Source organism: Engystomops pustulosus, chromosome 8, assembly GCF_040894005.1.
Source record: "Engystomops pustulosus chromosome 8, aEngPut4.maternal, whole genome shotgun sequence".
Lineage (NCBI taxonomy): Eukaryota > Metazoa > Chordata > Amphibia > Anura > Leptodactylidae > Engystomops > Engystomops pustulosus.
Window position 1 is genome coordinate 17,991,250 of NC_092418.1, and position 24,806 is coordinate 18,016,055.

At 32.9% G+C, this 24,806-nt stretch overlaps 1 protein-coding gene across 2 annotated transcripts in view; it reads left to right on the plus strand.

The window, feature by feature from the left end:
• Positions 1-24,806, plus strand: part of LMF1 (lipase maturation factor 1) — a 299,716-nt gene that overhangs the window by 139,294 nt on the left and 135,616 nt on the right. For both annotated transcript variants that reach the window (XM_072119946.1, XM_072119948.1), the window contains one exon: positions 22,775-22,923. In XM_072119946.1, the coding sequence (XP_071976047.1) occupies positions 22,775-22,923 (149 nt within the window). The remainder of the gene's footprint in view (positions 1-22,774; positions 22,924-24,806) is intronic.

Genomic DNA, 24,806 nt, shown 5'->3' on the forward strand with positions numbered 1-24,806 from the left:
GAATAGATCCTATGGCAGTATACACTGGTGTGGACAGAGGTCTAGAGGAAAATAGTGCAGACGACAAGTTTAGTCTCCATTTCTAACACCCTGGATAGGCAATGCAAAACGTGACTGGTACAACAGTGTAGGTACCAAGCTTACTGTAATATCACCACACATCATGGGCTAACTACATCAAAGAGTCTAGTGTCACACAATATGTGGGTAATGTCACATGATATGCTCCTCCCGGTGCAATTCATGTACGTAAGGAAAGTCCCCAAGACCCTGCGGTGGAAATGTAAACATCTCCCCCACCAGGTCGGGTGTATCCCCCACTGGTAGACATCTATCAAACACAGCCCTAGTGGTAAGTGTGTAGCCAAAACCAGCCAATGGCGGCCAGGGAGAGACTATGGATTGCGTAAAGCAACTTAAGGACCCATACACTACACCAGTCTAGAATGCAGAGTGAAGTATCGCAGCTAGATAAAAGAGTAGATACAATGTGTCCAGGGACAGCCTAAGATCTGCTACACCAATACATGACATACCAAAAATGGATAAAGTTGCAGTTTTTATTTAATTTGTCAAGACATCCAAATCAAAAAAGCCAATTCCTAGAGCCAAAGAAGGGGTCCACAGGTGATGTCCACTAGAGTGTAGTGGTGACTGGGTGCAATGGTGCTAGTGATCTAAAAGAGAAGAGAAGAATACAATTAGTATCATAGGTATATACCATAACCCACACGAAGAATTATAATCACTGAGGAACAGAGCAGCGAATAAGGCAAGACAGCATTCAAAAGAGCCCACTCGTCTTAAAATCAACATTTAGCCCATTCGGTTTGAGGGTATTTAGCTTGAAGATCCATTCAAGTTCATGTTTTTTTAGGAGTTTCATCCTATCAGCGCCTCTCCTCAGAGGCGGGATTCTATCAATCAGGCGGACTCTCAGCTGGCCCTCTCTGTGTTGGCATTCATGAAAATGCTTAGGGACTGGGAGATCTTTTCTTCCAGCCCTGATCGTATACCTGTGCTGATTCATCCGAGTTTTGAAGTCCAGAGTGGTCTCTCCAATATACCATAGGTGACAGGGACATTGTAGCAAATAAATGACATGGTCAGAGTCACACGTGAGGTAGTGCTTGATGTCATAGGTAGTGTGGGACACTGGATGTGTAAATTTGTCACCTTTGATCATCATGGTACAATTTATACAACGTCTACAGGGGAAGCTACCCTTCTTTTGGGGGGAAAGAAAAGTCTGTCTCTCCTTTTTCTTAGAGCCAACGTCAGCCCTGACCAGTTTGTCCTTCAGACTTGGAGTACGTCTAAAGGACATGAGGGGTGCGACATTGAATTCTGCGATGGTAGGGAAAGCATCAGTTTCCCCTAATAGTTTTCCCTATCTCAGGACTGGCTTCTGTGTATGTGGAAACAAAAGGTATACGTTTATGTTCCAAACGCTTGGTTTTAGGTCGTAGGAGCTCCTGTCTTTGTGTATTTAGGACTCTGTCCCTATGTTCGGCTATGAGGGGTCTAGGGTAACCTCGATCCCTAAATTTGCCTGATAAGATATCAAAATTCTTTTGAAGGTGGAGTTCACTAGAGACAATCCGACGGACCCTTAAGAATTGGCTGTAAGGGAGTGACCTCAACATTTGTTTTGGGTGATTGCTTTTAAAATACAACAGATTGTTTGTGTCAGTGGGTTTGACGAATAAATCAGTTTGTAAAGTATCATTATCCAGCAGAACCTGTACATCCAGAAATTGGACCGACTCGGTGGACCACACTAGTGTGAACTGCACGTTCAGGAAATCCTTAAAGAGAAACAGTTCATCAGGTGTACCTTTCCATATGAGGAAGATGTCGTCTATGTATCTCCACCACCTCAGTACACTCCTGAAGTGGTGGGACATCTCCTCAAAGTCACACATAAAAATGTTGGCATATGTGGGGGCTACATTTGCCCCCATTGCCGTACCCCTCAATTGTACGTAAAACGTGTCCTGGAAGAGAAAGTAATTACAGGTAAGTACCAACTCTAGAAGCTCCATGATAAATGTAGTCACAGTATCACTGTAATCAGAGTTAAGCAGTTTTCTCCTGACGGCTGCCAGGCCCTTTTCATGACATATGGAAGTGTAAACACTCACCACATGGAATGAGGCTAGGATGACATTACCAACCAATATGTCCGTCGTCTCCAGCTTTTGTAAAAAGTCCGACGCGTCTCTAATATAAGACTGGGTATTGATAGCGAAAGGTCTTAAAATTTTATCCAAAAAGATGGCAATAGTATTGAAGATTGAACCCATACCGGCCACTATGGGTCTCCCCGGTGGATTAGTGAGGCATTTGTTTTGTTTTGAGCCAGGAGGTGGATCCTTTACAGGTGAATCTTACTCATATGCCTATCTATACACTTTGGCACTTTTTTACACTAAGTTGTAAATGCTTTACTTGATGCTGTATTCATGTATCATCTACACTATATTGTATATTGTATATTTGACTGTTGATGCACACAATTGTATATATTCTATGTATATGCACTGTTTACCTTTTTGTATGATGTCATCACACGGTGACTATATATATCTGTGAACTTCCTGACACTCACTGCTTGACAAAGGCTGAGACTACAGCCGAAACGTTGCGGGAGGTGGAATAAACACCCTTGTTTTTTCACTATCTGCGTATAGAAAGTTCAAGCGGCACTATCTTGAATAGAATGTAGCTGGGTGCAGGCTTCCCAGGACTGGGCTTCAAGTCCTCCCGTGTATACTTCAAAGAAATGTGCAGCACTCCAATTTCGTAAAAAAGTGGTAAAATCTTTTATTCCATAGTGAGTAACATACAGCGACGTTTCGGCCCAAGAGAGCCTTCCTCAAGCTCTATCTATCTATCTATCTATCTATCTATCTATCTATCTATCTATCTATCTATCTATCTCTCTATCTATCTCATATCTATCTATCTCATATCTATCTATCTCATATCTATCTATCTATCTATCTATCTATCTATCTCATATCTATCTATCTATCTATCTATCTTCTATCTATCTCATATCTATCTATCTATCTATCTATCTATCTATCTATCTATCTATCTCATATCTATCTATCTATCTATCTATCTTCTATCTATCTCATATCTATCTATCTATCTATCTATCTCTCTCATATCTATCTATCTATCTATCTACCTATCTATCTATCTCATATCTATCTATCTCATATCTATCTATCTATCTATCTATCTATCTCATATCTATCTATCTCATATCTATCTATCTATCTACCTATCTATCTATCTCATATCTATCTATCTATCTCCTATCTATCTCCTATCTATCTATCTCCTATCTATCTATCTATCTATCTATCTATCTATCTATCTATCTATCTATCTCTCTATCTATCTCATATCTATCTATCTATCTATCTCCTATCTATCTATCTATCTATCTATCTATCTATTTGTAGGAAAGAGGCAGCACTCCAAAGTACGTGGAAAAGGGTGAAGCTTTTATTCCATGTGCAACGTTTCGGCGTTGTGGCACGCCTTTTTCAAGCAATGCTTGAAAAAGGCGTGCCACAACGCCGAAACGTTGCACATGGAATAAAAGCTTCACCCTTTTCCACGTACTTTGGAGTGCTGCCTCTTTCCTACAAATCTTGACGGACCCCAGCCAAGGGTCCTACGGCTGCTGCACCCTCGCCTGCCTGTGCTGCTTCAGACTCTCCTTCTTTTATCTATCTATCTATCTATCTATCTATCTCCTATCTATCTATCTCCTATCTATCTATCTATCTATCTATCTCATATCTATCTATCTCCTATCTATCTCATATCTATCTATCTATCTCCTATCTATCTCATATCTATCTCCTATCTATCTATCTCCTATCTATCTATCTATCTATCTATCTATCTATCTATCTATCTATCTCATATCTATCTATCTATCTATCTATCTATCTATCTCCTATCTATCTATCTATCTATCTATCTCATATCTATCTATCTATCTATCTATCTATCTCATATCTATCTATCTATCTCCTATCTATCTCATATCTATCTCCTATCTATCTATCTCCTATCTATCTATCTATCTATCTATCTATCTATCTATCTCATATCTATCTATCTATCTATCTATCTATCTATCTCATATCTATCTATCTCATATCTATCTATCTATCTCCTATCTATCTATCTATCTATCTATCTATCTATCTATCTATCTATCTATCTATCTCATATCTATCTATCTATCTATCTATCTATCTTCTATCTATCTCATATCTATCTATCTCATATCTATCTATCTATCTATCTCCTATCTATCTATCTCCTATCTATCTATCTATCTATCTATCTATCTATCTATCTATCTATCTCATATCTATCTATCTATCTATCTATCTATCTTCTATCTATCTCATATCTATCTATCTCATATCTATCTATCTATCTATCTATCTCCTATCTATCTATCATCTATCTATCTATCTATCTATCTCATATCTATCTATCTATCTATCTATCTCATATCTATCTATCTATCTATCTATCTATCTATCTATCTATCTATCTCATATCTATCTATCTCATATCTATCTATCTATCTATCTCCTATCTATCTATCTATCTATCTATCTCCTATCTATCTATCTATCTATCTCATATCTATCTATCTATCTATCTCATATCTATCTATCTATCTATCTATCTATCTTCTATCTATCTCCTATCTATCTATCTATCTATCTATGATGCTTGAAAAAGGCTCGTAAGGAGCTGAAACGTCGCTCATGGAATAAAGACACCCCACTTTTTTGAAACTACCTTTTGGAGTGCTGCCTCTTCCTAAACCTTATCTATCTATCTATCTCATATCTATCTATCTCATATCTATCTATCTATCTCATATCTATCTATCTCATATCTATCTATCTCCTATCTATCTCATATCTATCTATCTATCTATCTATCTCATATCTATCTCATATCTATCTATCTATCTATCTATCTATCTATCTCATATCTATCTATCTATCTCATATCTATCTATCTATCTATCTATCTCCTATCTATCTATCTATCTATCTATCTATCTATCTCATATCTATCTATCTCCTATCTATCTCATATCTATCTATCTATCTCATATCTATCTATCTATCTCATATCTATCTATCTCATATCTATCTATCTCCTATCTATCTATCTCCTATCTATCTCATATCTATCTATCTCATATCTATCTATCTCCTATCTATCTATCTCCTATCTATCTATCTCATATCTATCTATCTATCTCATATCTATCTATCTATCTCATATCTATCTATCTCATATCTATCTATCTATCTCATATCTATCTATCTCATATCTATCTATCTATCTATCTCCTATCTATCTATCTATCTATCTATCTCATATCTATCTATCTATCTATCTATCTATCTATCTATCTATCTTCTATCTATCTCCTATCTATCTATCTCCTATCTATCTATCTATCTATCTCATATCTATCTATCTATCTATCTATCTCATATCTATCTATCTATCTCATATCTATCTATCTATCTCATATCTATCTATCTATCTATCTATCTATCTTCTATCTATCTCATATCTATCTATCTCATATCTATCTATCTATCTATCTATCTCCTATCTATCTATCTCCTATCTATCTATCTATCTATCTATCTATCTATCTATCTATCTATCTCATATCTATCTATCTATCTATCTATCTATCTTCTATCTATCTCCTATCTATCTATCTCATATCTATCTATCTCATATCTATCTATCTATCTCCTATCTATCTATCTCATATCTATCTATCTATCTATCTATCTCATATCTATCTATCTATCTCATATCTATCTATCTCATATCTATCTATCTCCTATCTATCTCATATCTATCTATCTCCTATCTATCTCATATCTATCTATCTCCTATCTATCTCATATCTATCTATCTCATATCTATCTATCTCATATCTATCTATCTATCTCCTATCTATCTATCTCATATCTATCTATCTATCTCATATCTATCTATCTATCTCATATCTATCTATCTCATATCTATCTATCTATCTATCTATCTATCTATCTCATATCTATCTATCTATCTATCTATCTTCTATCTATCTCATATCTATCTATCTATCTATCTATCTCCTATCTATCTATCTATCTATCTCATATCTATCTATCTATCTATCTATCTCTCTCATATCTATCTATCTATCTATCTATCTCTCTATCTATCTCATATCTATCTATCTATCTATCTCCTATCTATCTATCTATCTCCTATCTATCTATCTATCTCCTATCTATCTCCTATCTATCTACCTATCTATCTACCTATCTCATATCTATCTATCTATCTATCTATCTCCTATCTATCTATCTCCTATCTATCTATCTATCTATCTATCTATCTCTCTATCTATCTCATATCTATCTATCTATCTATCTATCTCATATCTATCTATCTATCTATCTATCTATCTCATATCTATCTATCTATCTCATATCTATCTATCTATCTATCTTCTATCTATCTCATATCTATCTATCTCATATCTATCTATCTATCTATCTATCTCCTATCTATCTATCTATCTATCTATCTATCTCATATCTATCTATCTATCTATCTCCTATCTATCTATCTATCTATCTATTTGTAGGAAAGAGGCAGCACTCCAAAGTACGTGGAAAAGGGTGAAGCTTTTATTCCATGTGCAACGTTTCGGCGTTGTGGCACGCCTTTTTCAAGCAATGCTTGAAAAAGGCGTGCCACAACGCCGAAACGTTGCACATGGAATAAAAGCTTCACCCTTTTCCACGTACTTTGGAGTGCTGCCTCTTTCCTACAAATCTTGACGGACCCCAGCCAAGGGTCCTACGGCTGCTGCACCCTCGCCTGCCTGTGCTGCTTCAGACTCTCCTTCTTTTATCTATCTATCTATCTATCTCCTATCTATCTATCTATCTATCTCATATCTATCTATCTATCTCCTATCTATCTCATATCTATCTCCTATCTATCTATCTCCTATCTATCTATCTATCTATCTATCTATCTATCTCATATCTATCTATCTATCTATCTATCTATCTATCTATCTCATATCTATCTATCTCATATCTATCTATCTATCTCCTATCTATCTATCTATCTCCTATCTATCTATCTATCTATCTATCTATCTCATATCTATCTATCTATCTATCTATCTATCTCATATCTATCTATCTATCTATCTATCTATCTATCTTCTATCTATCTCATATCTATCTATCTCATATCTATCTATCTATCTCCATCTATCTATCTCCTATCTATCTATCTCCTATCTATCTATCTATCTATCTATCTATCTATCTATCTATCTCATATCTATCTATCTATCTATCTATCTATCTATCTTCTATCTATCTCATATCTATCTATCTCATATCTATCTATCTATCTATCTATCTATCTATCTATCTATCTCCTATCTATCTATCATCTATCTATCTATCTATCTATCTATCTATCTCATATCTATCTATCTATCTATCTCATATCTATCTATCTATCTATCTATCTATCTCATATCTATCTATCTCATATCTATCTATCTATCTATCTCCTATCTATCTATCTATCTATCTATCTATCTCCTATCTATCTATCTATCTATCTCATATCTATCTATCTATCTATCTCATATCTATCTATCTATCTATCTATCTATCTATCTATGATGCTTGAAAAAGGCTCGTAAGGAGCTGAAACGTCGCTCATGGAATAAAGACACCCCACTTTTTTGAAACTACCTTTTGGAGTGCTGCCTCTTCCTAAACCTTATCTATCTATCTATCTCATATCTATCTATCTCATATCTATCTATCTATCTATCTCATATCTATCTATCTCATATCTATCTATCTCCTATCTATCTCATATCTATCTATCTATCTATCTATCTATCTATCTATCTCATATCTATCTCATATCTATCTATCTATCTATCTCATATCTATCTATCTATCTCATATCTATCTATCTATCTCCTATCTATCTATCTCATATCTATCTATCTATCTATCTCATATCTATCTATCTATCTATCTATCTATCTATCTATCTATCTCATATCTATCTATCTCCTATCTATCTCATATCTATCTATCTATCTCATATCTATCTATCTATCTCATATCTATCTATCTCATATCTATCTATCTCCTATCTATCTATCTCCTATCTATCTCATATCTATCTATCTCATATCTATCTATCTCCTATCTATCTATCTCATATCTATCTATCTATCTCATATCTATCTATCTATCTCATATCTATCTATCTCATATCTATCTATCTATCTCATATCTATCTATCTCATATCTATCTATCTATCTATCTCCTATCTATCTATCTATCTATCTCATATCTATCTCATATCTATCTATCTATCTATCTATCTATCTATCTATCTATCTATCTATCTATCTATCTATCTTCTATCTATCTCCTATCTATCTATCTCCTATCTATCTATCTATCTATCTCATATCTATCTATCTATCTATCTATCTCATATCTATCTATCTATCTCATATCTATCTATCTATCTCATATCTATCTATCTATCTATCTATCTTCTATCTATCTCATATCTATCTATCTCATATCTATCTATCTATCTCCTATCTATCTATCTCCTATCTATCTATCTATCTCATATCTATCTATCTATCTATCTATCTATCTATCTATCTATCTATCTCATATCTATCTATCTATCTATCTATCTTCTATCTATCTCCTATCTATCTATCTCATATCTATCTATCTCATATCTATCTATCTATCTCCTATCTATCTATCTCATATCTATCTATCTATCTATCTCATATCTATCTATCTATCTATCTCATATCTATCTATCTATCTCATATCTATCTATCTCATATCTATCTCATATCTATCTATCTCCTATCTATCTCATATCTATCTATCTCCTATCTATCTCATATCTATCTATCTATCTATCTATCTATCTATCTCATATCTATCTATCTATCTCCTATCTATCTCATATCTATCTATCTATCTCATATCTATCTATCTATCTATCTCATATCTATCTATCTATCTCATATCTATCTATCTCCTATCTATCTATCTCCTATCTATCTCATATCTATCTATCTATCTATCTCATATCTATCTCATATCTATCTATCTCATATCTATCTATCTCCTATCTATCTATCTCATATCTATCTATCTATCTCATATCTATCTATCTATCTCATATCTATCTATCTATCTCATATCTATCTATCTCATATCTATCTATCTCATATCTATCTATCTCATATCTATCTATCTATCTATCTATCTCCTATCTATCTATCTATCTATCTATCTATCTATCTATCTCCTATCTATCTATCTCCTATCTATCTATCTCATATCTATCTATCTCATATCTATCTATCTCCTATCTATCTCCTATCTATCTCCTATCTATCTCATATCTATCTATCTATCTATCTATCTCATATCTATCTATCTATCTATCTATCTCATATCTATCTATCTATCTATCTCATATCTATCTATCTATCTCCTATCTATCTCATATCTATCTATCTATCTCATATCTATCTATCTATCTATCTATCTCATATCTATCTATCTATCTCATATCTATCTATCTCCTATCTATCTATCTCCTATCTATCTCATATCTATCTATCTATCTATCTCATATCTATCTATCTCATATCTATCTATCTCCTATCTATCTATCTATCTCATATCTATCTATCTATCTCATATCTATCTATCTATCTCATATCTATCTATCTATCTCATATCTATCTATCTATCTATCTCATATCTATCTATCTCATATCTATCTATCTATCTCATATCTATCTATCTCATATCTATCTATCTATCTATCTATCTCATATCTATCTATCTATCTATCTATCTATCTATCTTCTATCTATCTCCTATCTATCTATCTCCTATCTATCTATCTATCTATCTATCTATCTATCTATCTATCTCATATCTATCTATCTATCTATCTCATATCTATCTATCTATCTCATATCTATCTATCTATCTATCTATCTATCTTCTATCTATCTCATATCTATCTATCTCATATCTATCTATCTATCTATCTCCTATCTATCTATCTCCTATCTATCTATCTATCTATCTATCTATCTCATATCTATCTATCTATCTATCTATCTATCTATCTATCTTCTATCTATCTCCTATCTATCTATCTCATATCTATCTATCTCATATCTATCTATCTATCTCCTATCTATCTATCTATCTCATATCTATCTATCTATCTCATATCTATCTATCTATCTATCTCATATCTATCTATCTATCTCATATCTATCTCCTATCTATCTCCTATCTATCTATCTCCTATCTATCTATCTATCTATCTCATATCTATCTATCTATCTATCTATCTCATATCTATCTATCTATCTATCTATCTCATATCTATCTATCTATCTCATATCTATCTATCTATCTATCTCATATCTATCTATCTATCTCATATCTATCTATCTATCTATCTCATATCTATCTATCTCATATCTATCTATCTCATATCTATCTATCTATCTATCTATCTTCTATCTATCTCATATCTATCTATCTATCTACCTATCTATCTATCTATCTATCTATCTATCTATCTCATATCTATCTATCTCATATCTATCTATCTATCTATCTATCTCATATCTATCTATCTATCTATCTATCTCATATCTATCTATCTATCTCATATCTATCTATCTATCTATCTCATATCTATCTATCTATCTCATATCTATCTATCTATCTATCTCATATCTATCTATCTCATATCTATCTATCTCATATCTATCTATCTATCTATCTATCTTCTATCTATCTCATATCTATCTATCTATCTACCTATCTATCTATCTATCTATCTATCTATCTATCTATCTCATATCTATCTATCTCATATCTATCTATCTATCTATCTATCTATCTCATATCTATCTCATATCTATCTATCTATCTATCTCATATCTATCTCATATCTATCTATCTCATATCTATCTATCTATCTACCTATCTATCTATCTATCTATCTATCTCATATCTATCTCATATCTATCTATCTCATATCTATCTATCTATCTATCTATCTATCTATCTATCTATCTCATATCTATCTCATATCTATCTATCTCATATCTATCTATCTCATATCTATCTATCTCATATCTATCTATCTATCTACCTATCTATCTATCTATCTATCTCATATCTATCTATCTATCTATCTATCTCATATCTATCTATCTATCTATCTCATATCTATCTATCTATCTCATATCTATCTATCTATCTATCTCCTATCTATCTATCTCCTATCTATCTATCTATCTATCTATCTATCTCATATCTATCTATCTATCTATCTATCTATCTATCTATCTATCTATCTATCTATCTATCTCATATCTATCTATCTATCTCATATCTATCTATCTATCTTCTATCTATCTCATATCTATCTATCTCATATCTATCTATCTCATATCTATCTATCTATCTATCTATCTATCTATCTATCTCCTATCTATCTATCTATCTATCTCTCTATCTATCTCATATCTATCTATCTATCTATCTATCTATCTCCTATCTATCTATCTATCTATCTATTTGTAGGAAAGAGGCAGCACTCCAAAGTACGTGGAAAAGGGTGAAGCTTTTATTCCATGTGCAACGTTTCGGCGTTGTGGCACGCCTTTTTCAAGCAATGCTTGAAAAAGGCGTGCCACAACGCCGAAACGTTGCACATGGAATAAAAGCTTCACCCTTTTCCACGTACTTTGGAGTGCTGCCTCTTTCCTACAAATCTTGACGGACCCCAGCCAAGGGTCCTACGGCTGCTGCACCCTCGCCTGCCTGTGCTGCTTCAGACTCTCCTTCTTTTATCTATCTCATATCTATCTCCTATCTATCTATCTATCTATCTCATATCTATCTATCTATCTCCTATCTATCTCATATCTATCTCCTATCTATCTATCTCCTATCTATCTATCTATCTATCTATCTCCTATCTATCTCCTATCTATCTATCTCCTATCTATCTATCTATCTATCTATCTATCTCATATCTATCTATCTATCTATCTATCTATCTCATATCTATCTATCTCATATCTATCTATCTATCTCATATCTATCTATCTATCTATCTATCTATCTATCTCATATCTATCTATCTATCTATCTATCTATCTTCTATCTATCTCATATCTATCTATCTCATATCTATCTATCTATCTATCTCCTATCTATCTATCTCCTATCTATCTATCTATCTATCTATCTATCTATCTATCTATCTCATATCTATCTATCTATCTATCTATCTATCTTCTATCTATCTCATATCTATCTATCTCATATCTATCTATCTATCTATCTATCTATCTCCTATCTATCTATCATCTATCTATCTATCTATCTATCTATCTCATATCTATCTATCTATCTATCTATCTCATATCTATCTATCTATCTATCTATCTATCTATCTATCTCATATCTATCTATCTCATATCTATCTATCTATCTATCTCCTATCTATCTATCTATCTATCTATCTATCTATCTATCTCCTATCTATCTATCTATCTATCTCATATCTATCTATCTATCTATCTATCTCATATCTATCTATCTATCTATCTATCTATCTATCTATCTATCTATCTTATATCTATCTCCTATCTATCTATCTATCTATCTATGATGCTTGAAAAAGGCTCGTAAGGAGCTGAAACGTCGCTCATGGAATAAAGACACCCCACTTTTTTGAAACTACCTTTTGGAGTGCTGCCTCTTCCTAAACCTTATCTATCTATCTATCTCATATCTATCTATCTCATATCTATCTATCTATCTCATATCTATCTATCTCATATCTATCTATCTCCTATCTATCTCATATCTATCTATCTATCTATCTATCTATCTATCTCATATCTATCTCATATCTATCTATCTATCTATCTATCTATCTATCTCATATCTATCTATCTATCTCCTATCTATCTATCTATCTATCTATCTATCTATCTCATATCTATCTATCTCCTATCTATCTCATATCTATCTATCTATCTCATATCTATCTATCTATCTCATATCTATCTATCTCATATCTATCTATCTCCTATCTATCTATCTCCTATCTATCTCATATCTATCTATCTCATATCTATCTATCTCCTATCTATCTATCTCATATCTATCTATCTATCTCATATCTATCTATCTATCTCATATCTATCTATCTCATATCTATCTATCTATCTCATATCTATCTATCTCATATCTATCTATCTATCTATCTCCTATCTATCTATCTATCTATCTATCTATCTATCTATCTATCTCATATCTATCTATCTATCTATCTATCTATCTATCTATCTTCTATCTATCTCCTATCTATCTATCTCCTATCTATCTATCTATCTATCTATCTCATATCTATCTATCTATCTATCTATCTCATATCTATCTATCTATCTCATATCTATCTATCTATCTCATATCTATCTATCTATCTATCTATCTTCTATCTATCTCATATCTATCTATCTCATATCTATCTATCTATCTATCTATCTCCTATCTATCTATCTCCTATCTATCTATCTATCTATCTATCTATCTATCTCATATCTATCTATCTATCTATCTATCTATCTATCTATCTATCTATCTTCTATCTATCTCCTATCTATCTATCTCATATCTATCTATCTCATATCTATCTATCTATCTCCTATCTATCTATCTCATATCTATCTATCTATCTATCTCATATCTATCTATCTATCTCATATCTATCTATCTCATATCTATCTATCTCCTATCTATCTCATATCTATCTATCTCCTATCTATCTCATATCTATCTATCTCCTATCTATCTCATATCTATCTATCTCCTATCTATCTCATATCTATCTATCTATCTATCTATCTATCTATCTATCTATCTATCTCATATCTATCTATCTATCTCCTATCTATCTCCTATCTATCTATCTATCTCATATCTATCTATCTATCTATCTCATATCTATCTATCTATCTCATATCTATCTATCTATCTCCTATCTATCTATCTCCTATCTATCTCATATCTATCTATCTATCTATCTCATATCTATCTCATATCTATCTATCTCATATCTATCTATCTCCTATCTATCTATCTCATATCTATCTATCTATCTCATATCTATCTATCTATCTCATATCTATCTATCTATCTCATATCTATCTATCTCATATCTATCTATCTATCTCATATCTATCTATCTCATATCTATCTATCTATCTATCTCCTATCTATCTATCTATCTATCTATCTATCTATCTATCTATCTATCTATCTATCTTCTATCTATCTCCTATCTATCTATCTCCTATCTATCTATCTCCTATCTATCTATCTCATATCTATCTATCTCATATCTATCTATCTCCTATCTATCTCCTATCTATCTCATATCTATCTATCTCCTATCTATCTCATATCTATCTATCTATCTATCTATCTATCTCATATCTATCTATCTATCTATCTCATATCTATCTATCTATCTCCTATCTATCTCATATCTATCTATCTATCTCATATCTATCTATCTATCTATCTCATATCTATCTATCTATCTATCTCATATCTATCTATCTATCTCATATCTATCTATCTATCTCATATCTATCTATCTCCTATCTATCTATCTCCTATCTATCTCATATCTATCTATCTATCTATCTCATATCTATCTCATATCTATCTATCTCATATCTATCTATCTCCTATCTATCTATCTCATATCTATCTATCTATCTCATATCTATCTATCTATCTCATATCTATCTATCTATCTCATATCTATCTATCTATCTATCTCATATCTATCTATCTCATATCTATCTATCTCATATCTATCTATCTATCTCATATCTATCTATCTCATATCTATCTATCTATCTATCTATCTATCTCATATCTATCTATCTATCTATCTATCTATCTATCTTCTATCTATCTCCTATCTATCTATCTATCTATCTATCTATCTCATATCTATCTATCTATCTATCTCATATCTATCTATCTATCTCATATCTATCTATCTATCTATCTATCTATCTTCTATCTATCTCATATCTATCTATCTCATATCTATCTATCTATCTATCTCCTATCTATCTATCTCCTATCTATCTATCTATCTATCTATCTATCTATCTATCTATCTATCTATCTATCTCATATCTATCTATCTATCTATCTATCTATCTATCTATCTTCTATCTATCTCCTATCTATCTATCTCATATCTATCTATCTCATATCTATCTATCTATCTCCTATCTATCTATCTCATATCTATCTATCTATCTATCTCATATCTATCTATCTATCTCATATCTATCTCCTATCTATCTCCTATCTATCTATCTCATATCTATCTATCTATCTCATATCTATCTATCTCATATCTATCTCATATCTATCTATCTCATATCTATCTATCTCATATCTATCTATCTATCTACCTATCTATCTATCTATCTATCTCATATCTATCTATCTCATATCTATCTATCTCATATCTATCTATCTATCTACCTATCTATCTATCTATCTATCTCATATCTATCTATCTCATATCTATCTATCTCATATCTATCTATCTATCTACCTATCTATCTATCTATCTCATATCTATCTATCTCATATCTATCTATCTATCTATCTATCTATCTCATATCTATCTCATATCTATCTATCTCATATCTATCTATCTATCTATCTATCTCATATCTATCTCATATCTATCTATCTCATATCTATCTATCTCATATCTATCTATCTATCTACCTATCTATCTATCTATCTATCTATCTCATATCTATCTCATATCTATCTATCTCATATCTATCTATCTATCTATCTCATATCTATCTCATATCTATCTATCTCATATCTATCTATCTCATATCTATCTATCTATCTACCTATCTATCTATCTATCTATCTATCTCATATCTATCTATCTATCTATCTCATATCTATCTATCTATCTATCTCATATCTATCTATCTATCTCATATCTATCTATCTATCTATCTCCTATCTATCTATCTATCTATCTATCTCATATCTATCTATCTATCTATCTATCTATCTATCTATCTATCTCATATCTATCTATCTATCTCATATCTATCTATCTATCTATCTTCTATCTATCTCATATCTATCTATCTCATATCTATCTATCTCATATCTATCTATCTATCTATCTATCTCCTATCTATCTATCTATCTCTCTATCTATCTCATATCTATCTATCTATCTATCTATCTATCTATCTATCTATCTATCTATCTCCTATCTATCTATCTATCTATCTATTTGTAGGAAAGAGGCAGCACTCCAAAGTACGTGGAAAAGGGTGAAGCTTTTATTCCATGTGCAACGTTTCGGCGTTGTGGCACGCCTTTTTCAAGCAATGCTTGAAAAAGGCGTGCCACAACGCCGAAACGTTGCACATGGAATAAAAGCTTCACCCTTTTCCACGTACTTTGGAGTGCTGCCTCTTTCCTACAAATCTTGACGGACCCCAGCCAAGGGTCCTACGGCTGCTGCACCCTCGCCTGCCTGTGCTGCTTCAGACTCTCCTTCTTTTATCTATCTCATATCTATCTCCTATCTATCTATCTATCTATCTCATATCTATCTATCTATCTCCTATCTATCTCATATCTATCTCCTATCTATCTATCTCCTATCTATCTATCTATCTATCTATCTCCTATCTATCTCCTATCTATCTATCTCCTATCTATCTATCTATCTATCTATCTATCTCATATCTATCTATCTATCTATCTATCTATCTATCTCATATCTATCTATCTCATATCTATCTATCTATCTCCTATCTATCTATCTATCTCCTATCTATCTATCTATCTATCTATCTATCTATCTCATATCTATCTATCTATCTATCTATCTATCTCATATCTATCTATCTATCTATCTATCTATCTTCTATCTATCTCATATCTATCTATCTCATATCTATCTATCTATCTATCTCCTATCTATCTATCTCCTATCTATCTATCTATCTATCTATCTATCTATCTCATATCTATCTATCTATCTATCTATCTATCTTCTATCTATCTCATATCTATCTATCTCATATCTATCTATCTATCTATCTATCTATCTATCTATCTCCTATCTATCTATCATCTATCTATCTATCTATCTATCTATCTATCTATCTATCTCATATCTATCTATCTATCTATCTATCTCATATCTATCTATCTATCTATCTATCTATCTATCTATCTCATATCTATCTATCTCATATCTATCTATCTATCTATCTCCTATCTATCTATCTATCTATCTATCTATCTATCTATCTATCTATCTATCTATCTATCTCCTATCTATCTATCTATCTATCTCATATCTATCTATCTATCTATCTATCTCATATCTATCTATCTATCTATCTATCTATCTTATATCTATCTCCTATCTATCTATCTATCTATCTATGATGCTTGAAAAAGGCTCGTAAGGAGCTGAAACGTCGCTCATGGAATAAAGACACCCCACTTTTTTGAAACTACCTTTTGGAGTGCTGCCTCTTCCTAAACCTTATCTATCTATCTATCTCATATCTATCTATCTCATATCTATCTATCTATCTCATATCTATCTATCTCATATCTATCTATCTCCTATCTATCTCATATCTATCTATCTATCTATCTATCTATCTATCTCATATCTATCTCATATCTATCTATCTATCTATCTATCTATCTATCTCATATCTATCTATCTATCTCATATCTATCTATCTATCTATCTATCTCCTATCTATCTATCTATCTATCTATCTATCTCATATCTATCTATCTCCTATCTATCTCATATCTATCTATCTATCTCATATCTATCTATCTATCTCATATCTATCTATCTCATATCTATCTATCTCCTATCTATCTATCTCCTATCTATCTCATATCTATCTATCTCATATCTATCTATCTCCTATCTATCTATCTCATATCTATCTATCTATCTCATATCTATCTATCTATCTCATATCTATCTATCTCATATCTATCTATCTATCTCATATCTATCTATCTCATATCTATCTATCTATCTATCTCCTATCTATCTATCTATCTATCTATCTATCTATCTATCTATCTCATATCTATCTATCTATCTATCTATCTATCTATCTATCTTCTATCTATCTCCTATCTATCTATCTCCTATCTATCTATCTATCTATCTATCTCATATCTATCTATCTATCTATCTATCTCATATCTATCTATCTATCTCATATCTATCTATCTATCTCATATCTATCTATCTATCTATCTTCTATCTATCTCATATCTATCTATCTCATATCTATCTATCTATCTATCTATCTCCTATCTATCTATCTCCTATCTATCTATCTATCTATCTATCTATCTATCTCATATCTATCTATCTATCTATCTATCTATCTATCTATCTTCTATCTATCTCCTATCTATCTATCTCATATCTATCTATCTCATATCTATCTATCTATCTCCTATCTATCTATCTCATATCTATCTATCTATCTATCTCATATCTATCTATCTATCTCATATCTATCTATCTCATATCTATCTATCTCCTATCTATCTCATATCTATCTATCTCCTATCTATCTCATATCTATCTATCTCCTATCTATCTCATATCTATCTATCTCCTATCTATCTCATATCTATCTATCTATCTATCTATCTATCTATCTATCTATCTATCTATCTCATATCTATCTATCTATCTCCTATCTATCTCCTATCTATCTATCTATCTCATATCTATCTATCTATCTATCTCATATCTATCTATCTATCTCATATCTATCTATCTATCTCCTATCTATCTATCTCCTATCTATCTCATATCTATCTATCTATCTATCTCATATCTATCTCATATCTATCTATCTCATATCTATCTATCTCCTATCTATCTATCTCATATCTATCTATCTATCTCATATCTATCTATCTATCTCATATCTATCTATCTATCTCATATCTATCTATCTCATATCTATCTATCTATCTCATATCTATCTATCTCATATCTATCTATCTATCTATCTCCTATCTATCTATCTATCTATCTATCTATCTATCTATCTATCTTCTATCTATCTCCTATCTATCTATCTCCTATCTATCTATCTCCTATCTATCTATCTCATATCTATCTATCTCATATCTATCTATCTCCTATCTATCTCCTATCTATCTCATATCTATCTATCTCCTATCTATCTCATATCTATCTATCTATCTATCTATCTCATATCTATCTATCTATCTATCTCATATCTATCTATCTATCTCCTATCTATCTCATATCTATCTATCTATCTCATATCTATCTATCTATCTATCTCATATCTATCTATCTATCTATCTCATATCTATCTATCTATCTCATATCTATCTATCTATCTCATATCTATCTATCTCCTATCTATCTATCTCCTATCTATCTCATATCTATCTATCTATCTATCTCATATCTATCTCATATCTATCTATCTCATATCTATCTATCTCCTATCTATCTATCTCATATCTATCTATCTATCTCATATCTATCTATCTATCTCATATCTATCTATCTATCTCATATCTATCTATCTATCTATCTCATATCTATCTATCTCATATCTATCTATCTCATATCTATCTATCTCATATCTATCTATCTATCTCATATCTATCTATCTCATATCTATCTAACTATCTATCTATCTATCTCATATCTATCTATCTATCTATCTATCTATCTATCTATCTTCTATCTATCTCCTATCTATCTATCTCCTATCTATCTATCTATCTATCTATCTATCTCATATCTATCTATCTATCTATCTCATATCTATCTATCTATCTCATATCTATCTATCTATCTATCTATCTATCTATCTTCTATCTATCTCATATCTATCTATCTCATATCTATCTATCTATCTATCTCCTATCTATCTATCTCCTATCTATCTATCTATCTATCTATCTATCTATCTATCTATCTCATATCTATCTATCTATCTATCTATCTATCTATCTTCTATCTATCTCCTATCTATCTATCTCATATCTATCTATCTCATATCTATCTATCTATCTCCTATCTATCTATCTCATATCTATCTATCTATCTATCTCATATCTATCTATCTATCTCATATCTATCTCCTATCTATCTCCTATCTATCTATCTCATATCTATCTATCTATCTCATATCTATCTATCTCATATCTATCTCATATCTATCTATCTCATATCTATCTATCTCATATCTATCTATCTATCTACCTATCTATCTATCTATCTATCTCATATCTATCTATCTCATATCTATCTATCTCATATCTATCTATCTATCTACCTATCTATCTATCTATCTATCTCATATCTATCTATCTCATATCTATCTATCTCATATCTATCTATCTATCTACCTATCTATCTATCTATCTCATATCTATCTATCTCATATCTATCTATCTATCTATCTATCTATCTCATATCTATCTCATATCTATCTATCTCATATCTATCTATCTATCTATCTATCTCATATCTATCTCATATCTATCTATCTCATATCTATCTATCTCATATCTATCTATCTATCTACCTATCTATCTATCTATCTATCTATCTCATATCTATCTCATATCTATCTATCTCATATCTATCTATCTATCTATCTCATATCTATCTCATATCTATCTATCTCATATCTATCTATCTCATATCTATCTATCTATCTACCTATCTATCTATCTATCTATCTATCTCATATCTATCTATCTATCTATCTCATATCTATCTATCTATCTATCTCATATCTATCTATCTATCTCATATCTATCTATCTATCTATCTCCTATCTATCTATCTATCTATCTATCTCATATCTATCTATCTATCTATCTATCTATCTATCTATCTATCTATCTCATATCTATCTATCTATCTCATATCTATCTATCTATCTATCTTCTATCTATCTCATATCTATCTATCTCATATCTATCTATCTCATATCTATCTATCTATCTATCTATCTCCTATCTATCTATCTATCTATCTATCTCTCTATCTATCTCATATCTATCTATCTATCTATCTATCTATCTATCTATCTATCTATCTATCTCCTATCTATCTATCTATCTATCTATTTGTAGGAAAGAGGCAGCACTCCAAAGTACGTGGAAAAGGGTGAAGCTTTTATTCCATGTGCAACGTTTCGGCGTTGTGGCACGCCTTTTTCAAGCAATGCTTGAAAAAGGCGTGCCACAACGCCGAAACGTTGCACATGGAATAAAAGCTTCACCCTTTTCCACGTACTTTGGAGTGCTGCCTCTTTCCTACAAATCTTGACGGACCCCAGCCAAGGGTCCTACGGCTGCTGCACCCTCGCCTGCCTGTGCTGCTTCAGACTCTCCTTCTTTTATCTATCTATCTATCTATCTATCTATCTCATATCTATCTATCTATCTCCTATCTATCTATCTCCTATCTATCTATCTATCTATCTATCTATCTCATATCTATCTATCTCCTATCTATCTATCTATCTATCTATCTATCTATCTATCTCCTATCTATCTATCTATCTATCTATCTATCTATCTCACATCTATCTATCTATGTCATATCTATCTATCTATCTATGTCATATCTATCTATCTATCTCATATCTATCTATCTCATATCTATCTCCTATCTGTCTGTCGGTATTATGGGAAGTAGATGTTTCCATGTTATACTTCTATTCTCCCATAGAACATTCCTGTGAGTATATGATGTGGATATTTTGGGGCTTGCTTACCCCTCGCTGGTGATGGATACAGTTCCCTATGCAAATCCTTTCTATCCTTCTATAACATGGGGGCTGGTTCTCCTCCCGGATGACGGCTCCGGCCCCCGGTCACAGTTATCCGCCACCGTGTTTTGCCTTTCAAAGCAGCTTGGTTTCTTATCAGCTTTCCTGGAATCTGACATGCAAATCCGCTGTTTGCATTTTGGAAAGTCAGTGTCATATGGAAACCTGTCCGGACATAATCTAGGGAAATATCCCTAGTAAAACCGTCCAAGTAAACCGTTACTGTACTGTTCCTTTAAGATCAGGCCTGCAGACGGTGTGTGCCGTGTATGTGGTGTCAGGCGGCTGATAACAGAGAGCAGTAGAACGTACACATCCCATGATCTCCAATGGAGGCGCTTGCCCTTTAAATAAGTGGGTCAGAAATCTGAGCTCCCGTCCAGTATCTACGGATGAGATAAGACTGTAACCTGCCAACAATCACCCCCATTGTCCGCCATTCTCCTAGCGTTATCCGTGTGGAGTGATAATTATTGGGATTAGGGAGGCAGATATTCCGCATCCTGTATACAAGTGACGCAAGTGTTAAAGGGGCAGCGCACAAGTTACATGGCGTCTTCTTCTCTTTTTAGGATGGGAGTCCCAGCTGTTGGAAACAGGATTTTTGGGGATCTTCCTGTGCCCACTCTGGTCGCTGTCCCGTGTTCCGGAACGTACCCCACCCTCGGGCATCGTCATCTGGGCACATCGATGGCTCATCTTTAGGATCATGCTGGGGGCGGTAAGTCACACTACCAGAACTGTAATGGGGTCCTCTGGCTCCACTCTCTGCTTAGTGGCTCATCTGTGTTACTGCAGCTCAGCTACCATTGGCATGAATGAGAGCGGAGATGTAGTTATTGGACCACTAACAATCTGATATACTTATCAATAAGTCATTAATATGCTGGAAAACCCCAGACTAGATTTTACTAAACAGCTATGAAATGTCCTTTCTAGAATTCCCACCCATTTACCTATTAAAAAAAAAAAATCTCCTCCAAAGTTATGTGACAATGGGCAGAGAAGAGTCATATTTTGCCTGAGAGTCAAGTTTAGAGGCAACAGGGGGACGTTCCCTTTCTTGCGCCCCTATCTTCATTTCTATAGCACCTGGAAACCTGCTGCTGGTGTCATATTAAAGATGAGAATTTCACCTTTCAGATATCATCGGAATGAGAAATATTTGAGTTTAATATATTTATCTGTTGCTTGCATTCCAGAATTTGAAATTTTCTACCTGCATGTCAGGTTCTGTCGATCACCGACTAACGAGATTTGATCTGAAAGATATGATTCTAATCTTTAATATAACACTAGCATCTAGGTATCTAGGTGCTATAGAAATGAAGATCGCGGCGTCTGAAGTGGCTCTCCTCCTGCAGCATCTAAACTTGACTCCTGTCAGGTAAATCTGACTCTTCTCTGATCATGTTGACATGGAGGAGTCTTTTTTTTGTAGGTAAATGTTAGACATTTCACATAAAAGAGGGAATTCTAGAAACAACATTTCATCTCCTACCTGAGGGGGCTGATAGTTTGATGCGGTAAAATCTGGTGATGGGTTTCCTGTAAATTACAGGATTTTGTATCCGTTCCCAATGTTATACCATGACCACTAGGAAATAGGTATCAAACATCTGGGATCATAAATGGGGAGGGAGGGGGGGGGGGGGGTCTCTGCTCACCTATAGTAGAATCAAACTACAGAACCAGGACAGTGACCCTACATAACAGGGCTGGAAGTGCTCCTGTGGGCTTCATCCCTTAATTTTACAGATAGTTGGGATCCCGGAGGTCACGTGTAAGAGGTTGAAAAACAGCTGTTTTTTCTTACAGAAAATAGCGCCACACCTGATCCCTGGTAGTGTGTGGTATTGCAGCTTAGGTCCATCCACTTCTATACAGCTTAGCTGCAGTACCAGCTCTAACCACGGTCCGGTGTGGCACTGTTTTCGGATGAATAGGCAGCCATGTTTTACAACCAAGTATAGTTGAGGACTAGAATCATCCCCTTAATCCTAAGGATTGTGGGTAGATGATCGGCCATTGTGCCAGGGCTCGGGCCGTATCTCAGCGCCTTGTGCGAGGCTTGTAATCCCACATGTTGTCCGTACGTGTTTTCACAAGATAAGAGGAGATTACCTTGTAACATAATAAAATGGAGGAATACTGGGGGCTTGTCCGCGCTGCTTTCTTTGGCTCGGGGGCGGCCGCGTTATCTGCCCCTGCCGCTCCCGTATCAGGACGCACAGATGTCTAATCCTATAGGTCTCTATAGGTGTAAAGGCAAAGGTTGTAAAATGTGGCAGTAAAGAGAAGCAGGGACCACAATGCAAACACCAGAACAAAGAGCCCACCAGTGCCCCTCATACAAGTGATTGACAGCCCCCCCCGACCCCCTCAGGAGCAGTAACCCCTTATATGCCACGTGGTATCAGAACACATTCATATGTAAGATTACTGCCAGACCTAAATAATACCGCCATACAGAGTCTAAAGAATACTACCGTATAGTGGCCGTATACAGCTGTTACATGTACCAACACATTACTGTCTGCACAAGTAGCGCCCTATAGTCAATAATAATAATAATCTTTATTCATATAGCGACATCATATTCCC